We start from the raw sequence: 22,683 nt of genomic DNA on the forward strand, positions 1-22,683 counted from the left end.
AATCAAAATGAATTTGAACAGATTGGAAGGTCCAGACATTGAATTGGACTGGTCCTAATTGGTCCATAACATTTATTGGATTGGATTGGACCTGTTCCATTTATAATGGACTCACATTGGACTGGATCAGATTGGATCAAATCCAGTCCAATTGACACCCATAATGAGAGGGAATTACTAACTCTGAAACAAAAACACATACAAAGAAGGGCTTCCAAATCTGGTTTGACATTATGTTGAACAAATTAAAGGAAGCTAACACGATCCCTCTTATAAGAGAAACAAGCTCTACAGAAAGGAGCTTGTGCTTGCTTTTCTTCTACTCACTGTATCTACAAGAAACCTACTATCAGCTTATGGCGTGCATTTCTCTTGTTGTTTCTGTTGGATTTTAATTTCATTAGATATTAAATCCAATGGGATCTGATTGGTTAATTGCATGAAAAAAAACACGTTTGCACATATATCTTGGAAAATAGTTTTCAATTTGTCTCACATTGGAAAATTGCTAAACATGTTTTGAGTTTTAAATAGAAGCTTGTTTACACCCAGAATTATAAGATGAGAGTTTGGAGGCTTGCTATCGTGCAACGTGCATGCATGCGTGTGCACGCGTGTGTGCGACACTTTAGAGACACACTTTGCTCGTACCCACATGGTTCACATAAAGCGGTTTTGACTTTTGGTGTGAGATTGACCGTTGATGTTTTAACGGTCACGATTCAATCGGGTGTGATTAAGAACACTATTCAAAGTTACAATGATTAACTATTAACTACTTTTTAACAGTCACAAGGTTTGAAGTTGTGACTATTCAAAGAGCCTTTTCTGAATCAGCACCTTTCTCTTCTCCATGACTTTTCAGAAATTATATAAGGAGTGTGAATGAAGCAATTGAAAACAAGCTTTCAAAAATCACTCTTGTCTCTCTCAGTTCGATTTGCTGCTATCTCACAGAAGGTTTATTTGGAGACTCTTCAATTTTGCTGGTTGCAGATTCTCGCCCAAGGCTGTATTGTATTATAAGAACAAATTTGCCTGTAACCCAACAGCAAACTCAATAAAACTGAGTGGGGGAAATAACGTTCTAAAGACACGCCTTAGAGCTTTTCCTCCAAGTTTCCGTGACTCCAACTCCCAATAGTTTCAAGGGTTGCCATTTCTTGTTGTGGGCTTCGACTTGATTGGGGAGCATGTCAGCTGAGCAATTTTCTATTGAGTTCAATGCTACAGATATTGCCAGAGTTACTAGTACTGGAAGTGTTGGATCCATTTCTAGTTACAATGTCTTATACTTGGGTACAAATATCTTCCATTGGTGGTTTTCTTTGAAATTTTAAAATATCATGAAGGATAAAAATGTCTTTTTATTGTTTCTGTCAACTTAATGGTGTCTTATTCTAACAAAGAAGATTTAAGTCTTATCGGAAACCTCAAGGGAAGTATAAGTATTTATTGGAAACCTAAAGGGAGGTGTAAGTCTTTTACCCTAATCTTTTCTTACCTCCAACAGCTCCAAGCGTACAAATGCTTCTATGCATAGGGCACAAGTCAACAAATAAAGAGGTGTTTGGAAAATATGTGTTTTTTGTTTTCGAAAACAAAATCATTCACATTGTCAAACACCCCCAAAAATGGTATTTTGCATGGCATTTTTCTATGGTTGCTTTTTAACATAATCATCAATGCAATACTACCACCGCCTTCATCCAATTATACAACATTTGTACGAGCACATGATTGAATTGTTATGGTATTTTATTAAAATTTTTAGGGCAAAAGACTTTGGGCTTGTTTGTTTCCTCTTAACTCTTATCTCTTAAGAGGAATCTTTTAATTTTAAGAGAAAATTGGGTGTTTGTTTCCTCTTATCTCTTATTTATTAAAGTGAAATCATACAATTTTTTGTTTTTCAATGATACCCCCAAAACGACAAACAAAAGCTATCATATATAAAGTCAAAATGGATATTTGATATTTTTAGAATTCAAAACAGCATTCTCTACATTCAGAGTTCAGAGGAAAGAAAAGTTCAATACCAATATACCTCTTAATGTAATTATTGCACTTTCAAATGTCAGACTTCAGAGCAAATGAATAGGCTCTTAGCGTGTGTTTTCCTCCATGGGCATTTCATGATAGGCATTTATGAAAATGCTGCAATGTCATAGCCAAATCAGCATTTTTCCCATTATATTCGTCCATACGCATTGATATTCACAAAAGTGGGTTTTGATTTATGTGCACACCAACCGTTGGGGGAAGCTTTATTTTAACGCTTCCCCCAACGGTTGAGTGTTTATTCACTGTTTCATTGATCTGGCGCCTAATGGCACTTAGTTGTCCATAAACGGTTTATCAAATACTTTTCTCGGTTTTAAAGACAAATCAAATACAAACATTTTTTTAATAAACAAAATCTATACCAAACACATACTTAAACATACATGGAGTTTTCATAAATTAGTTTAAATGTACCTAACCTTTTTAGAAATATTTAAAGACACTTTGTGACTCTTTTACCCTTTGCTTTCTTTCAAAATTTCAAAATATATCCTGAATTCTTTAAACTTCTGTGGGTGATGGGCATACCATATCTCTCTCTCCCCCTCCCCCCTCACCCATGTCTATAAGAGGGTGAAAAAGGCACATTTAATTTATTCTGTATGAGTGATGAACATCAATTTTGTGAGGCTTCCACTTCATCACTCAAACTCATTTCTCCTTCAATTTGGAGTTTGTAGCTACCCCAAAACCTAGTAATAGCAAAAAGAAAAAGAAATAGGCGAGAGAATGATTATATCACATTTCCATTTTGGTGTTCAATATACTGAATTGAAATCTTAATTTCATGGTTGAAATTATACAAAAGATGTTGTGTACATCTTTCAACCGACAAAATTTCTTCAATGCATTGAAGCAATAAAAGTTATGCATCCAGATGCAGCCACTTGGGCCATGTTTGGTTCACTCCTCTAAGGCTCATTCTCTTAATTCTTGCTCATTTTAGGAAAGAATGGGCAAGAATGAATAACATGAGTGTTTGGTTACAAAATACTTGCCAAGGGCCACATTCTTTTTAGAATGAAAAATCAACCCCATAGCACAAAAATTGACCAGCCTGCAACATGAAAAATAACCATGCTCCATCTTGCTTGTTAAATTCTTTGAGGAAACTCTCTACCTATAAAACAGTTGCCATAGATGTACTTCTACAAAATCACTTTTATAAAAGTACTTTTACATGAAAGCACTTTTACAAAAGAACTTTTATGGAAGTACTTTTACGAAAACACTTTTACGAAAGTACTTTTATAAAAGCACTTTTATAGAAGTACTTTTGCAAAAGCACTTATAAAAGCACTTTTACGTAAGCACTTTATAAAAGTAGATTACTAAAGCACTTTTACGAAAGTACTTTTATGAAAGTGCTTTTACGAAAGCACTTTTACGAAAGTAGTTTTACGAAAACACTTTTACGAAAGTACTTTTATAAAAGCATTTTTACAAAAGTACTTTTACAAAAGTAATTTTACAAAAGCACTTTTACAAATTTACTTTTATAAAAGCACTTTATGAAAATACTTTTATAAAAGCACTTTATGAAAATACTTGTATAAAAGCACTTTTATGGAAGTACTTTTATGAAAGCATTTTTACAAATACTTTTATAGTACTTTTACGAAAGCACTTTTGTAAAATCACGTTTACAAAAGTACTTTTATAAAAGCACTTTTATGAAAATACTTTTACGAAAGAACTTTTATGGAAGTACTTTTATAAAAGCACTTTTACAGAAGTACTTTATAAAAGCATTTTTACGGGAGTACTTTTATGAAAGTACTTTTATGGAAGTACTTTTACAAAGGCACTTTTATGGAAGCACTTTTATAAAAGTATTTTTATGAAAGCACTCTTATGAAAGTACAAAAACAATTATAAAATCACTTTTATAAAAGTAATTTTAAAAGCACTTTTACAAAAGTAATTTTATAAAAGAATATTTTATGAAAGTACATTTATAAAAGCACTTTTACGAAAGTACTTTTACAAAACATCTATTCCAATTAGTAAACATTGACTATTGGAGAACTAGGACACTTGTCAGTCTGAAAAGAATTCATTTTTAAGAAAAAATTGTTTGGTTCATAGCAATATTTTCTCATTCTGCCTATTTTTACCTTTTTTTTTCATTTTAGAATTTCATCTTGGATAAGAATGAGAAAGAATGAGAATTGAACCAAACATGGCCTTGGTTTCAGGTTCTTAGTACGTGGTTCTCTTTCTGGGTGTGCTCATTTGTTCCTGAAAAACTTTTTGGTAAGATAAGAGATTGGCGATGAATGAGAATTTAGATGGAACCCTTCCTAATATTGTGATAAAAAAGAAGCTTGGCGATGCCATAACGTAGAGCATCAACCTAAATAACCTCATTGCTTCCATTTGTCAAGAATTGAGAAATAACCCAAAAGGGTAAAATAGGATTTTTAAGTCCAGTAGCCCACTAGATATATTTTAAGTATATTTGAAAAAATCAGGCTATATTTAAGTTAATTTATGAAAATTCAAGGATATATTTCATGCAAAATTTTACTACAACTAGAATGTGGCAACTCACAAATTAAAGTATTATTTTGCTTTTTCACTTTTTATTATATCACAAAATGGTATTTTTGATAACCACCCCTACACAAAATGCAACAATTTTGCACAAATGGGCATCAACAACTCTTATTTGTTATGCTAAAATGCTTATAGGGAGAATTGTTTAAACACATCAGCAATGTCAAACACCCTCCAAATTATTGCCTACCAATGGACTTTGATAAATACTAACTCGTTCGCTCATTGTTCTTTCACACAGCCAACATCTTCTACCACTCTAAGGTCCCGTTTGCTTTTCTGTAAGTTATTTACTCGAGTAAATACACTTACTCGGGTACAGGAAAGACTTATCCAGGTAAGTGTATTTATCCATGTCCTTTTATTTCCCATGTAAATAAGAAAATGACCATTTTAGCCATAAAATTCAATTATTAAAAGGGGCATTTTGTCCCATTCAAATATTGGCAACTTTCCCCCAAGTGGGAAAGTTATTTACCCACCTAGGAGATGGGTATGACTTATCTAGGAAAATAAACATTTCCTGGTCTCCACATAAATCTGAAAAAAGAATATGAGTTTTTTGGTGAATAGAAATCAAAATCCCATTGACCAACTTTCCCCCCTCTCAAAATCCAAAAAAAGAATGCCCCTAATAAGAAATTTCATAGAAGCTCCATCCAACTCTATCCTCAACAAACATGCAATTTCAACTTAGTAGATCCAAAAGAGTTGAGTTGCCTTCTATGAAGGACGCCCGAGTGTCGAAACCTTTATTGTTTGGATTCCAAAAACCACAAGCTTCCAGAGGACATTAGCCAATTTAGGCCTATTAGCTTGCGCAACAATGCCTAAAGTCTTAGCAAACATATTAAAAGTAGTCTTGGGGGATCTTATCAGTCCCTTTCATTAATTGCATGTCGACAAATCTCAAATTATATTCTTGTAGGTCACCAAATCTTATCAGTCCCTTTCATTGCAGGCTGCCGAATCTCAAATAATATTCTTGTAGTTCATGATGTAGACCAACGTGAAGAAAAATTTTCTGGCACTAAAACTGGACATGTCTGAGGTTTATGATAGACTGGATTAGGATTTCTTGGATGGTTGGATGGTTCAAATGGGATTTAGAAACATATGGAGGAATTAGATCCGTCAATGCAGGTCCTTGTTAATGGCTTTCCATCACTAGTCATTCACCCATCTAGGGGAATCAGACAAGGCAACCCCTTATCTCCCTTTCTATTTCTGTTGATAGCTGAAGTTGTTTCTGTAATAGTTAAAATTTTGGGAATTAAAGTTGCCAGGTCAGCCCCTTCCATTTCTCACTTGTTAGCGGATGATAGCTATCTCTTTGTTAGGCCTAACTTATCAAACTGCAATGAAATTATGCAGCTTCTTAAATGGTATGAAAGAGCCTCTGGTCAGATGATCAACCTTCAAAAGTCGGAGGTCTTCTTAAGCTCAAACACCCCTCCTCGAATTCAGAAACTCTTGACTCGTGTGCTGAAAGTTAAGAGAATCAACAATCCAGTGTGTACCTCGGCCTTCCTATAACTCTTGGTAAATCAAAAAAGGAGGTGTTCAATTATATTTTGGACAAGGTGGCTCTCGGAGAGTTGAGGGAGGGTTGGAAGGAGAAATTCTTAAATTTAGCCAGAAAGGAAATTCTTATTAAATCTCTTATTAGTGCCCTCTTTGTGTTCTGAAATGGTAAGGATGTAGAGAAATTTCTGGTGGGTGGTGATGGTCAAGGAAAGAAGATCCATTGGGTTAAGACTTAAGTGGCAGGATGTGTTGAAAAGTAAGAGAGAGGGGGGGCTTGGAATTCAAGGACCAACACAGCTTCAATCTTGCATTGTTATCTAAACAGGTGTGGCGTATGATTTCTGAAAGCCAAGTATTTCCTAGAGGCAAAAAGTTAAGCAAGAGCTTTATGGGGATGGCCCAACATTCTTTGGCAAGTTGGCAAGTTGGGTCAGGTTCAGAGTATGTCTCCCATGCCTTATTTGAGTGTGATTTTGTTAACTGTGCATGGTTCGGGTCAGGCTTGGGTATCCTAATTGGGTCTACCCATGGGAAATCCATGTGGGAATGGCTGCTGGAGGTCGTTACCATGCAAAATATTGATTCCGGTCATCGGAATTATATGAGATGTCTATTTTTTTTGTTAACTTGCCTGGATAAGTGTTTCCCACGAAAAACTTACTCAAATAATTGTATTTACCCAAATAAATAACTGATCGAAAAACGAACAGGGCCATAATGCTATCGGTTTGGTTTAAGAAAGGAAGAGTCTTCAAGTGCAATTATCCCCCAAGAGAAATGATACTCAGGTCTCCTTGTGGCTTTTGTTGATAGTGCTTTCAAAGATAGTGAGAGAGCTGGGTATGGAGCTTTTTTGTGGATCTCCATTAGGAGTGATCATGGGCTGGCCTGGGCTGGGCTTTGCCTTCATAACAACGGGCTTAGGTTAGGCCCGGGCCGGACCAAGATTCCCAGCCTAATTATTGTATTTCAGTTCCAAAATTAAACAATTGTATTTTTTTTTTTCACTTATTGTTGTGGAGACTATAGTAACTTGTAAAAAACTTTAAACTTAATATCAAGATAAAAACTTCTAATGTAAAAGAAATTAAATAATTATACCTTGTAATTTAAAGGTTTCAATTGGTCATTAGTATATTAATAATGATAATTTTAACAAAACAATTCTTCTATCAACAAAAAATCAACCTAGAACCTATAATATCTATCAAAAAATAACCCTCCATTGTCATGTAATATCCATAAAACAACTTTAAATATCTCTATAAGGGGCTCCATCTTCCACTCAATTCCTACAAATAAAAAGTAAAATAAAAAAATATTAGAAAACTAAGAACAAATAGTTCAAATTAATGTAAATAAATAAGTAATAAAATTTTGAAAATGGTTTCAATTTTACCCAAAACTTGCAACCACTCTAAACTTCAGATTTATTTTAATCAATGGAGTCTTCATCACTAGAAGATTCGTTTTTTGATGAGAGAGAGAGAGAGAGATTGGGTGCGGCGGTGGTTTTGTAAGATTGGTGAGAGAGAGAGCCGAGAAGATTAGGGTTTAGTAATTTATTTTTAATAATTTCTATATTTCATTAAATACTATATTAGAATTTGGTAAGATCTAAGATCGTACGATTAATATCTTTAATCTCCTACAAATCTCTATTAATCTCTATTTAATATATAAAACATCAATTATCAAATATTTTTAAAAATATCTGAGCTAAGCCCAGCCAAAAAAATTAGGCCCAAGCCCAGATTTTTCAGGCCGAGCTGAAATGATCACCCCTAATCTCCATGGATCCATTGTTGCAGGTTTTGCTCTCAGTGACTTAACAAGATCAGCTTTATTTTCTGAATATTACCCTGCTCTATTATCCATCCGATTGGCTAGGAGACTTCAAATGGTTTCAATTCAGATTTTCTCTGATAGCGTGGAGTTAATAAACAACCTTTCTGGGAGGTCTCCATTCTTTGCGCTGGAGGTCAAAGCAATGGTAGCGGATATTAAAATTGAAATGGTTAACAATATTTATATTCAGTGGCGCCATGTTCCCAGGAATCTCAATAGTGCACAATTCATTTTTTTGCAACTAATTTGTTCTCTTACATGACTCGTCTGCTTCAATCTAATTACATGTTTATATATTATACTACCAGGGACCCATGCGATGCATGGAAAATCTGAAAGATTTAATAATTTTATTTTTCATTTAATGTTGATTTATAAAAAATAATTATTGTTAATTGAATATGAACAAATATTTTTTAATAAATTTAGTTTTATTAATAATTATCTTAGCAGGGACCCGTGCGATGCATGGAATTTATTAAGCAAAAGATAAATAATAGAATGGGTCATTTACTAAAATACCCTTATAGTTTCATGGATTTACTAAAAATCTACCCTATAATAGGCATTTTACTAAAACACCACTTATAATTTGCAACGGATTTAATCAATCTTCCATTAGATGATAGTGGAAAATGACAATGTTGACCCTAATGTTCATTTTAATAAATTTAATCAAAAGAACCATGATGGGCGCAGAGAGCCACATAAGTCTTTTCATACGCCAAGCACTTATGGCCCATGTACAAATCACATTCACATAGCACATCACATACATAATTGATCAAAATCAAATAAAAACTTGTAAAACCCAAATCAAATAAAATTAACACATGATCAACCCATTAATGGACACAATTATCAAAAAACCACTCTATTGGCTATATTTGGCCAATCTCGTTTTTTGTATAAAAAAAGTGTTAAGGGTATTTTTTGGAATAAAAAATCATAGGCTTAATGACAAAACAAACACTCCTTAATGAAAGGTTGATTAAGTAAATAAATTGTAAAATATATGGGATATTTTAGTAAAATGAAAACTATAAGGTAGATTTAAGTAAATATGTAAAACTATAAGGTGTGTTCTAGTAAATGACCCTAATATAAACACATAAGAGTATACAATTGTTTTATATTTTCAACTTTTTAAATAATTAATAATTATTCATATTTTATATACTACTTTTAATAAATTTTTTATAATACAAAAATAACAATAATTTATTTCAGTTAGGTTTATTCATCAAACTTATGAAACCGACCAACTTGATCAACTCGACCCTAGTTGGTCGGTTTTCTAGTATTTTATGTCGGCTTTGGTTCCAAAAATTCCCAATTTGACCAAGTTGGATTAGTTTCACTTTGGCCATTTGTAACCGACCAAAATTGAACGACCTAACCATGGATATATATTAATATTTTTATATTTTAAATGTAATTTTTAATATGAAAAAGTGAGAAATTTCCCATATTTCTTAATCTAAAATGTTTCATTTCATAAATCTAATTTTTAAATTTATTTTCTAATAATTGCTGTGAGTGAGGTGGTTAGGATACGTACGGGGGTCTCCTTGAAGGACAAAAGAAAGCTGAGTGCAGGAGGTAGGCTAAAGGCTAGGGCAAATGAGGTGATAGAACTATACTAGCAGGGACCCATGCGATGCATGGAAAAATTTGAAAGATTTAATAATTTTATTTTTCATTTAGTGTTGATTTATAAAAAATAATTATTGTTAATTGAATATGAACAAATATTTTTTAATAATTTAGTTTTATTAATAATTTGTAGTAATTTTAATACTTTTTATTATTTTTAAATAAATTTTTGATTAACTTTAAATAAATAAAAATAATTATAAAAGATAATATTTTTATTATTTCCACTAATAACTAACAATTATATAGGAATGACAATAGGGTGGGTTCAAGGCAGGGCACCCCATCCCTTCCCCTGCCCCATGGTCAAAACACTCTACCCCATCCTTGCCCCGTCCCCAATGTCACACAGGTTCAGGGCAGTGTAACCACTCCTCAATGTCACGTGAATTCAGGGGCAAAGCACTCCACTCCTCATCAAGGACGGAGAATCCTCGAATTTCCTTACCCCATCCCTAGTATTGGGCGGGTTCAAGTAGAGGTGTAAATTGGGTCATGCTGGGTTGGCATGACACGACTTGCATGGGGCCCGCACAAAATGCGAGTTTTGTCGTGCTAGCTCACGAGGCGTCCCAAGCCGTGCCTCCCTCCTCTAAGATAATTTGGGGGGTCGATTCAGCACAGCCCATGACTCGAGCCTACATAGGCCTGTGCCGTGCAGTGGGTTGGGTTGGTCCATGAGCTGGGCCTTGGGCCAGCCATGTCACACACCAAGCCAAGCTCAAAGCAAGGCACCCACTCCCCATCCAAGGTTTTTAAAATTGGACCGGATAAGAAACTATTCTAGGGTCGAACGGTTTGACTGTTCGATTTGAACGGATGACCCGCTCGGACAAAAAAAAATAAAAAATTAGAAAAACAAAAAGGCAAAAAACTGTTGTCTAGGTTGATGGTTCAACCGCACAGGTCAACGGTTCGCTGACCAAATAAACGGTTTTTGCACAAAAAGCGGTTTTGAGGTGAAACGGTGTCTAGTTCCCAATTTTTCTAGTTTAACCATCAGGTTTGATCCAGTTTTGAAAACATTGTCCCCGTCAACCCAATATTCAATTTGATGATAGAAATGATCAAAAGGATATATTGAGTATCAACCAAATATTCAATTTGAAATTTTAAGTGGTTTACTTACAAAATTATACTAATTTATCTTATAATTTCTAATATAAACTAACTAATAATTTCCTTTTTCCAATGTTATACTAATTTATCTCAATAATTTGTGTAATTATTTGTTCAAATTATAGTTTTCCATTTCCCACAGTCATTTATCTTTAATAATTTTCAATAATTTGCAATGAGAATTACATAATTTTGCAATGGTTTTCCAAAATCTATCAAATGTAATATATTTTCCTAAAATTTCCAAAATATTCTAATCATTTTCAATAATTATTTATTGCATTTAAGTAAACTTTCAAATACTTTATATCTTTTAATTTCAAAAATGTTATTTTATGAAAATGTGGTTTTATGAAAATGTTATTCCATTTTCTAACATTATAATATTTTGTTCCACCATTTGTATTTGGTTATTAATTATAATAATAATAATATCTAAAATTTTATACTTTTTGATAATTGTTAAATATAATTCTCAATTCTACAAAAATTAGTTAAAGAGTTTTCAATTTCTATAAAATGTTTTTAATGAGTTAATTAATAACAATATTTATTAACTTTTGGTAATTTACTAACCGTACTAATAAGAATATTTAATTTTTGGTAACTTACTAACCGCATTTATTAACTTTTGGTAATAACACTATTTAATACTCATTGAATATGGGTGAGATTAAATATTAACCGTATTTAACTATTTTTTAATTAATATGAATATTTTAAATGAGGGAGAGTGGATATAGATTGGGGGGGATGCATTTTAGGAATTGATTAGGGAGTGGGGCAACATGATACTTTCCTATTGGTTTAAATGAAATGCCTTAGGACAGAAATCATAGGAATATTTTTATGATGGAAATTTTAGGAATTGATTAGGGATTGGGGCAACATGATACTTTCCTATTGGTTTAAATCATATGCCTTAGGACAGAATATTTTGTTAGTCTAAAATATTTTATATCATTGTAATTTATGAAATTTAAAGTTAATTTTTAAGTTTAAATCTTTTGAACAAACAAACTAAACCGAAAATAGACTCAAATCGATACAACTCGAGTTGGTGGGTTTTCGCTAATGGTCAATCAGTTTCGAGTGATAAACTATGGACTTGACTAGATTGATTTGGTTGGCGAAACAGCCTTCAACTAAACTGATCCAATCATTGAACACTCCTAATTTCAACTAAATTTATATTCTAATCTCTAATAAATAACAATAGTTTAATCTCCAATAATTATTGAAAATTTATAGCAAACATACACAAACGTTGAAAATAAGTTTATAATGAAAATATAATAGATATATTATAAAAATACTATGATTACAAAAATATAATAAATACTGAAAATATACTAGATTAGTCAATAAATAGTGTAATCTCAAATAATAGTTTAATCTCTAATAAGTATTAATCTATAAATTATAAAAATTATATAATTACTAAAAATAAATTTATAACAAAAATACAATAAATATGATAAATTAAATTTCGAAAGTTAAATAATAGTTTTTTAATCTCCAACAATTATTGATAATTTTATATTAAATAAAAAAATAAAAATAGATGTATAAATAATGATTGAAAGAATATTTACAAAAAACAATAAATAATTACTGAAAATAAAATAAATATTAATTATAGTATATATAAATATATAATGAATATACACTATTATTGTAAAATTATTACTAATAAATATAATTTTGTTGATGGTTATTTTCTATAATTATTAATTGATGTAAATGAAAATAGTTATTTAAAATATTATTTATTTATTGGAATAATATTCTTATTTAAAATTTTAAAATATTAATTACTTTTTGAATTTAATAATCCATAAAATTATAATTGTACTATTATTACATAATTCGTTATTAATTTTGTAAAGTGTTAAATTATTATTAATATTAATATTATGAATTCTGTTATAATTATTTTTCTTCTTTTAAGAATTTTTATAAATTTATTAGATAATTTCATTATTTTAACTATTTTATATTATTTAGCTATTTAAAATTTTCATTATTTGAATTTTATTTGTTTTAACGTTATTAGATAATATTAAATATTTTTTATATTATTTAGCTATTTTCAATGTTTTTTTTATTTAAGACTTTTAGTTATTAAAATATTTAAATAATGTTTTATTTTTTAATGTTAATTTTTTATTTGAATAACATTTAAATTGAATAATTCATAAAATAATAATTTATATTGTTACTACATAATTTCATAATGAATTTTGTAAAAATATTGAATTATTAATAATATGAATATTATTAAATCTATTAATTTTTTGTGTTTTGAATAAATATTTTAAATTTAGTATATAATTTATTATAGCATTTAAATGCTTCTGAAGTTTTTTTTTTTTTTAATTGAAGCTTTCTTTAGATAGACATAGATAAAAAGTGGGGGAGAGGATAAATAGGAATTAGAGATAGTTTAGGAAAGAATCTCTCTACTAAATTAGAGATAATTTAAGAGGTAATTAGGAGTTGGAGATAATTTAGGAGATAAAAAGGAATTAGAGACAATTTAGGAGGAATTAGAGAAAAGTGGTGCAACTTGGCTAAACATTAAATTATATATATATATATATAGAGAGAGAGAGAGAGAGAGAGAGAGAGAGATGGATAGATAGATAGATAGATATTAGTGGCCTCGTTGAAGGTTGAAAAAACAAGAGTTCAGAATTTTTAGTCCCACCATACATGTGGGAGATGAATCCTGACGGTGGATTGATGCCAAATCCACGAGAAGGATGCTATTTATAGGAGGGGGCATACTAATAGACTATAAAGGATTGTAATTTCAGAAGTTGCATTGCTGTAGTTTGGGGTGGCAATTTTTCACCTAACCCATTGAACCCACCCAACCCACCAAGTATTTAATCCACCCAACCTGCCCATTTACTTGGCAGGTTGGAAATGGGTTGATCACCCATTGGGTCAATTTAAATGGGTTGGGTTGGGTTGGGTTGTGGATAACCATTGGATTAACTACTAAAGATACAATTATAAATTCCTTAGCCTTTTTTTTAATTTTCTTAATTTAAATGTAATAATTTATAATTAATGCATTAATTAATTACTAAAATTAGTTTTCATCGAATCAACACACTTTACCCAAATCGACATAAATCCAAATCAACCCGACTCGAGTCCAGACCAGTCTGAATCAATTCAGCCCAGTCTGAATATGAATAGACTTGATCACCTCGGTTTGATTCGTTTGGGTCAATCAGCTTAGCCCGAACCCAACCCAATTTGGTATGGAGTGATCTAATCCAACCCGATTCCGGAACGGTTCTAGGTAGACCGGTTCAACCCAGATCCAGTTTGATCTGGCCTGAAGCAACGTGGCCCACCTGCTTTGGCATGTTCCAATGCGCCCTAAATCACAAACAATTATGAACAAAACCGGTTTGGGCCAGATCCAATCCAACCCAAAGCCACACAGACCACTCGTTTTTGGGTCCACTTCGAGTTGTCCCGACCCGATTCCGCAACAGGCACGGGTGAGCCAGTCTGGCCCAGACTCTGCACGACCCGAATCGACATAATCCACACGTTTTGGATTGGGTCGACCCGACCCAGATTTGGACAGGAATTGTGTAAAAATGAGGGTTAACTTTGGCTGTTGGGGCCCCCAATAACATAGGTTGTCGGCACCCAACAGGTAAAGTTTTTACCACCAAGCTTGTGTAAATAACAATTACTATTACCACCAAGCTATAACCAACTTGTTTGTTAAGTGGGAGTTAGCTTTTAGTTTTAAGTATATAAATATAAGACTAATAGGTTTGAGCGAGTTGAATTGAGTAAAGGCGGATTTGGATTAAACTCAAACCATTTAATTTTATATAATTGGATCATTAATGAATTAACGAATTAGATGAATTAGGTTGAAACTCAACCCAAACAAAACCCAATCCAACCTGCCCAATTGCCACCACTAACTGCAGTGTACTTCTTCCAAAAAACAATTAAATGGGTCAGGAGTTGAACCATAAATAAGATCTTACCATTTATCTGGCGAAGAAAATCATTATCTACCTTTTAGCTGACTAGCTGTCCAAAGCACCATAGAGGGTCCCGACACTGTCAATAAGAATAATGGGCATTAATTTGTAACAATAATGCAAGCTCCATTGGATATGTAAGTTGTAATTGATATGCGTGAGAATAGGGCCGGTGATCATGATGCAGGCACAAAACCTATATTATAAGGGGCATGGCTCGAGCCCAATCTTAGCCCAGCCTGCACCTACCCCAGGCCTGGAATATAAACTCAGACCTGACTCTTCAGAAGCAGGATGGACTTCCGGGCCTATAATTTAAATGTTTTATATTCACACACACAAGCAGTGCAACAGTACACGTAAATGATAAGGATATGGATTGGAACTAGAATTGACTGGTCCATTATTCTATATATCAATAATTTTTGGGATCTACTAGTTTCCATGGATGTGCATGATTAGACACAATTACTGTAGTTGGACTCTTAATATTTTCTAATGTATATTGACTAAAAATTTCTAACAATATTATCACATATTAAAATTTATTCCACCGTTCCACGTGTATATATATGTGTGATTATCTAAATATATAGTAAAAGGCACTTTAATACATGGTTTTTAGAAACGAACTGGAAACAGGGGACCGGTTTTTGGTTAAGCGGTTCAACTGTCCGGGTCAAATGGTTTGACTTGTGATGTTAAATAAATTAAAAATAATAAAATTTATAAAAAATAAAAAATAACATAAAATTAAATAAAAAACAAAAAAATACAGAAAATAAAACTATCTAAATAAAAAATAATACAGTATAAAATATATAGAAAATATAAAAATAAAATACAAAAAAAAATTAAAAATACAGAAAAACACAAAAAAAAAATCAAAAAATACAGAAAAAACAGAAAAATAAAACAGAAAATTGCAAAAAATACAGAAAAAAAAAACTCTAGAATGTTATATCCTAAAATGCAAAAATCCTTGACCTAAAATCAAAAATCACAGGGATAGATTCCTCTGCCATCAAAATAAAAGGGGAGAAATAGGAGCATTCACTCTAGAATGTTAGATTGCTATGCAACCAAGATTGATATCTAAAAGACTTCAATATACATTAATTTTACCTAAATGATAAAAACAATTACATTAATTTGTACCTAAGCCCCATGCCAAATGCTGCTCCTTAAGGTTCAACCAAGCAAAAACTTCAAAACTCTGTTTTTTCTTCAATTTCTGAGAATTTCTTTAAAACTGCTCCTAAGTGTCCAAACACTCACAATCAATCTCCAAATCTTCTAGAAATCAGGCAATTCAAATAGCATTGACTGGCCTTTTCAAAATTCCATGTCATATGTTCATCATGGAACTGTATGGATTTCATCCCAAAGAATTGTAGAAACTCCTTATAATTTCAAGCAACAAAAATTCTATTCCAACCCAGTACTGTTTTCCTAGATTTCTTCTCAATTAGGCAAATTCTATTCCAGCCCAGCACTATTTTCTAATAATTTCAAGCAACAGAAATTTTCAGTAAGAAAAATATTCATAACAAACTTAAAAATCTAAAGAGATGGAAATGCACCTATCATTTCATGGTTCCAAAAACAATATTGCATCTAACCAGTGTAGAGTAGTGCAACATTCTTTTCCAGAGCTCCTCTTGACCAAAAACATCAAGATCTTCTCACTAAAACAGTTCCTTGGAAATGGTGGTGTGACAATGCCGGTAATGGTGGTGTGACATTGGGCTCAGGCTTGGTCGCAGGCAAATTGTCGCTACAAGTGCTGCTCCAACTTGCAGAATCGCCAATGCCCAATGGTGGCATTACTGATGTCTGCTGCAAGTGCTTCTCCCCGCCCACCGCTGCAAACTAGTCGAACAGCCACTGCAAACTCGCCGTCCGCCGCTGCAAGTGCTAGTCGCCATAACTCTTACTACTGTAAACCCGTTGTTTCCGGTCGCCGTTAATCACCGTTGGTCAGTGTGTGTCGCCGTTAATCACCATTGGGCGTAAGGGTTGAGAGGAGGGAAGGGTTAGAACGAAAATGGGGTTTTAACCCTAAAGGGACTAAAGTTCGATTCTGGGTTGGGGATATTGAAGGCATTATATTATTATTTTTTTATTTAAAACAATGAAAATAAGAAAAGTAACCTGCGAACCGCTGCCCAGGTCGAACGATTTAGCGGTCTGACTGCTTGGGTCAGTGGTTTTCTGACTTTTTCAACGTTTTTTTGAAATTTTCGATTTTTAGTATAACTAGACCCTTGGGGCCAACTGGTTACCGGTTTTTCTGATCCGGTCGTCCGATCCGGTCCGGTTTTGAAAACCATAGTTTAATATTTTTATTTTCTTAAAAAAGACATAAATGACAAAAGTAAGAGACAGCCCATTTCTCACATATATTTTTTCTCTACTTTCGAAAATCAAGAAAGAGAAAAGTTTCTCTTTACTTCTCTTACCCAATCCACACTCATTCCATGTTCATCTTTTCTATATCCTTAATCCATAAAATTAATTTGTACTGCCGTTGGCTCAGATTGTTTTTGCTTATCTTTATTGTGAAAAGTTGCATATTTAGGGAGCCTTCTCCAATGTGAATCGTTTTTCTTGTTGCTATCTTCGTGAAACAAGTCAAAACCATCTGGTTTCAAAATAAATTAATTATTTCTGAAAACAAGAACAGAGAAACATGTTGATTTTTGTTTTCAAATGTTTGAAGAGAAATATTTACTTTTGTTCAAAGGCATGATTTTTTTCAGAAACAAAACCATCTAATTCACTTCTCAAAACATGCTAGAAGACATGATTTTGTTTTTTGTTGATATGGCATTTTTGAAAACAAGTAAAGCAAAAAAAAAAAAAAAACACACACACACATAGTTTTTAAAACCGGACCGGACCAGATGGTCAGGCCAGAAAAACCGGGATGACCGATTCCGTTTTACCCCAGAACCATCTTTTTGGCCAAAAACTGTTAATTTGGTCAGCAAACTGCTGACCTAGGCAGTTGGACCGTTCAAACCGTTCGAACCATCCAACGGTTTTGGCTTTTTATTTTTTTGTCAGAATGGGCCATTGTTTGATTCGAATGGTCGGATCGTTCAACCCAGGAACTGGACCCTGAACGGTTCATTGTCCGATTCGATTTTAAAACCTTGAAAAAACATTCATATTGTATTTTTTTTTTAACAGTCCACAGCCCAAAGTCAAAATTTTCTTTTAACCTTTCTCATGTTAAACTGAGATTTTCAATGATTGAAAAATGGTTATTTTTCTTTTTGTTTTTATTTTTATTTTTATTTTGAAGCCCATAATCAACTCAAATCACAATAGAGATCAGAGAACAAGAAGTTGAGACATGGTGAGTCCCACTTTTATGGTAGGTCCTCCCCAGTCTCACGGTGAGATGCATGTGCGGTGTCACTTCATATTGGTAGCTAGGGAGCTGGAATGTGTTTTAATTTAATTTGTTGGCAGAGATTTCAATTGTAACTTGGAAGGCGTGAAACCATGGGATCTGGCGATCTGCATATGCAAAATCAATGATTGGATAAAATTACGAGTACCAATCAAATAAATAGGGAGATATGAAGCATCTCCGAAATTAAATCAATCACTCTCTTGAACCATAAATAACATATTCTTTTGGACCATACGCTTCTTATCATGTCCGACTACTAAGAGAAATTAAATTGTATGGCCACCATACAATGCAAAATTTCCAAGTTAGGACGTCAATATATTTCATTTCTCAAGTGGCCAAATTGTTGAGATTGAGGGTCCTACCCAATTGCCTATACACATGCAGAATAGAGTCTCCATACTGAGAAGGGTTAGTAGTGCAGTTGGCATCTGCATTATCTGTAACTTAATTTGTATACCAAATAATGCAGCAGAATTAAAGAGTGGATCAGTGTCGATTGTAGGAAGGTTTAGTTATTCAATGCTCATCCAAAAGACTTGGCGCCTCATCCATTAGAACTGGAGGTCTCCACTGAGGATTCCATTGAAATTAAGAACACATCAATTCAACCATGGTTGTCAGTGAAAAGTGCTTTCTGGGTTTCATCCATCTAACAGATTTATGGACATTGACCGAGAAGTAAATGCAAGTATGCAATGCAATAAAGGGGAATAGAACGAACAATTTACAGTACTCTACATCTCTATTTCCGTTTGTGCTCTATATATTAAATCCTTCAATTTGCTGGTAAGATTGAGAGACACTTAACTCTTTCGCAGACCACTTGTTCTTATCTTTTTTTTTTTTTTTTTTATTAAATCCTCTTCAAGCTTCAAGCCAACCTAACCAGAAACCACCATGCAGCACCCGGTTTTGGGAGCTTTATTCTTTATTTATAACAGTTCCGATGCATCTGGGCGATCAGTTGTATGAAGTAACTGGATCCGTTAGCCATAGGCCCTTTCCTCGCTCTAATATTCGATCAACACGTAAGCTTATTAGGTGCATGTGTAGTCTTGGTCACCGTGTTTAATTAGTAGTTCTCATCTTGTCTTACTCTCTTAAATGCTTTCATGTTATTCATCTTTAAAATGCTCGTTTGGGCTTTCATTCCTCACACATCTCCACATTAGCTCTTCTTCTTCTTCTTCTTCTTCTTCTTCTTCTTCTTTATTCCGTTCTGGGAAGACTGGGATTCTCCTAGTAAGTGTATTCGATTGGTAGAGATGGGTTTTGGAAGTTGTGGTCTTCTTGTAAGACTTCTGAGGAAGGCCTTCTATGTTGCACTTACTTGCATCTTTGCATTAGGTACACTCATATATAGCAATGAAGTGCATTCCAGTTCCTTGAGAAAGAGAGAGAGAGCTAAAAACCTTAAGCGCAGCGCCTGAAATAATGATTCTGGTCGTTTTTGCTTTGTTGCAGGAGGGGGCCTTGTAGGAACCGTTACCGGTGCAATCAAAGGCCAATTCACGGAGACCGGGTTCCTCCGTGGGGCGGTGATGGGTGCAGTCATTGGCGCAGTTGTTGCTATTGAGTTGCTTCATTCTTCTTTCATCAACAGTGAAGTTTTCTCTGTTAGTATTTGACTTTATACTTGAATTAATTCGTGTTAATATATTTCTTGTTGCACCCGAGTTTATTTTCCCTCCTTGAACGTACGTATGAAAGAGGAAAAATCAAGGAGCGAAATTTTTTTTCTCTGCAGATGATCCAGGCTCCACAATATTTGGAGCTTGACCTTTGTTTGATTTACATAATATGACAGGTCTGCTAGTCGGGTCGTTCAGTGAAAATATAATAAATAAAATAAAATAATGCCAAAGAGAATGTTATTCTCAATAAAAATATCTAAGTGGCACATTGAGAAAACCAATCTGACGGTTAAAACTTAGAAGTATAAACTGATCAGAGGCTAAGGAGGACAATTAATGCCTAATAAACATCAAGCATGAAGTAGAAACTCATCACAGACTAACTTCTCTCTCTCTCTAGATCTGATATGTATGTGGTCCAATGCACAGGTTGATCTCTTTGTTAGAGGAGTAGTTGAAGGGAAGACCCTCCTTGAATGGGCAAGCCACGAAATTCTAAAGACTTATCAGTGGCAAGTAAGTAGAAAGACATTAATTAACACACAACATACTCTCATCTGATCCAACCAAAAACCTAATTCTGTGACTAAATAATTTCAGATCAGCACGCTATTAGAGGCATATGAAATGGAGATATCAGATATTTCTGATATCGACTACAACAAAGGGTTGCCGCTGAACAAAGTAAGCAAGCTCCCGAAATTCGATTTCACTGGTTGCATGGCGATGGATCCTCGCGATCACATTTGTTGCACAATCTGCTTACAGGTAACAGGCTTTATTATTCTCTGCTTAATTTACTTCTCTTTTCATCCTTCTTCGGTAGAAATATGTTTTAGTGAGAAATAGAAAAAATTTTTTTTTCCATTTGTTTATATATAGTTATAATCTATATAAAATGAATTAATTATAAATTTATGGTATATATTGAATTTGTTCTCGTCGCTTCAAAAAAAAGAATAAAAGAAAATTGTATATGTTCTTGCTAATTATTAAAATCCAGGGTTAAGGATTTAAACTGATTTATGTTATTTATTAAATTTTTGCTAGGATTTGGAGGAGGGAGACCGTGCAAGAAGACTCCCTAGTTGCAGACATCTCTTTCATTTGGTTTGCATAGATGAGTGGCTACTTCAAAATGGATCATGTCCTATTTGTAGAAAAGATGTTTGATGCAAAAGAAGAAATGAAAAAGGGAAAAAATATAACCTTAGGCTGTATTTGGTTTCAGGGGAAAGGTAAGGAAACCTTTACAAACCTTGTATAGGTTTCCCTACCTTTCCTTTCCTTTCCCTACATTTTCCTTCAAACCAAACATAGCCTTAGTGGTTCTCAATCCATTAACTGAAATGGAAAAGGCTTTTCTTGTGGTTGTGGCTGACTGCTGGACACCTTGCAACATTCACGACATTCACTTCCAGTTCTGTAATAATCTAATTAATCGTGAATCCCCCCCTGTTCATAGTAAATGTTGTTAGTAAAATGATATATGAGTTTCATGAAAAACTTCAACTAGCTACTTTCTTGTGAAGCAAAATCGGACTTACAGACCCAACTTGCTGATAAGCTTAGAAACCATAAATTTAACGAGCTGACACATATCCTACATCTTCCGATCCACGATCTTGCTTCTCTTCGACGTGAGGTTCTAATTGTAGTATCCATGCATGGATAAGGGAAGGGATAGTGTTCATTGCAAATTCTGAGAAGCATCTTTCTCTCAACTGACTTGATTGACAAGAAACCCGCAAAGAGAAAAGAGACTAAAAACAGATTTTCCGCAACATTAATTAGTAGGGCTGGGCTGGGCTGTTGATGTGAAGATATCATCTTCTTCGTGGAGGCATATTAATAGAACGAGCTAGTAAGACACTAACATGGCATCGACTTGAAGACACTAGTCACTCCACTCACTTGATAGAATTAATGCATCTATAAATAGGAGATTATCATCACATAAACTCTCATCCATTCCTAGCAACCACACTACCGGATCCAAAGACATGAATCCGATCAAAGGTTTTCTTGGGTTTAGGATTATGCATTGATGAATGTGATATTTACATCCTATTTATAGACTAAAACAGAGATCAAACCTATTTAAACTCAAACTCTTAAACTCTATCTAAGATTCTATATGGTCTATCTTAATCTATCTTAATTCATACACCAATCCTTATCTTAATTCCCTAACATAAGAAACTTGAGAGGATTGACAAACCTGAGAGAGGGATAGTTAAAGCTTAGAGATAAGAGAAAGACAAAATTCTAAAAAGAATGGGTTGAAATTCTCTCATTGATTCAAGTGTACAAAGGTGTTATACACAAAACAATGACAAATAAATTTGGAAGATAAATACAAAGATAGAAACATGTAAACAAGGCAATAGCCCAATTGAATAACTTCCTAAAGAGGAAGTTTCCTCTTTAATCTAGCTAGTCTCTCTATAATAAATACTCTATCTTTAGTAGAAGTTCTTTCTATAGTAACCACTCTATCTTTAGCAGGAGATCTGTCTATAGTAAATACTCTATCTTTAGTAGGAGAGTGGGCTAGAGTGTTGATCTTCTGAGGAAGCAATTGGAAGGGAAGCAACTGGACTAGAGTGTTGATCTTCTGGAGTACGCTGACGATGGAGTGTGTCATCTACCAAGAGAGGTGGTATGTCTGGATTGAGAGTAATTTATGTACCCAAGTTCTTCTTAAGCCAATAAACATGAAAGATTGGGTATAAATGGCAAGCACCCTTCAAATAAGCGATCTTATAAGCAACATAGTTTCAATTTTTTCTGTTAGTATTCTATCGATAGGACTATCTCTCCT

At 33.4% G+C, this 22,683-nt stretch overlaps 1 protein-coding gene across 1 annotated transcript; it reads left to right on the forward strand.

Moving 5' to 3' along the window:
- The first annotated feature begins 19,227 nt into the window (after positions 1-19,227).
- On the forward strand, positions 19,228-21,515 carry LOC104608760 (NEP1-interacting protein 1-like). The gene is made up of 5 exons (XM_019199668.2): positions 19,228-19,572; positions 19,690-19,841; positions 20,289-20,375; positions 20,460-20,627; positions 20,910-21,515. The coding sequence occupies exons 1-5, from the start codon at positions 19,491-19,493 to the stop codon at positions 21,030-21,032; spliced, it is 612 nt and encodes a 203-aa protein (XP_019055213.2). The 5' UTR covers positions 19,228-19,490; the 3' UTR covers positions 21,033-21,515.
- Positions 21,516-22,683: the final 1,168 nt, after the last annotated feature.

Source organism: Nelumbo nucifera, chromosome 6 (assembly GCF_055504915.1).
Source record: "Nelumbo nucifera cultivar China Antique chromosome 6, China Antique-T2T, whole genome shotgun sequence".
Lineage (NCBI taxonomy): Eukaryota > Viridiplantae > Streptophyta > Magnoliopsida > Proteales > Nelumbonaceae > Nelumbo > Nelumbo nucifera.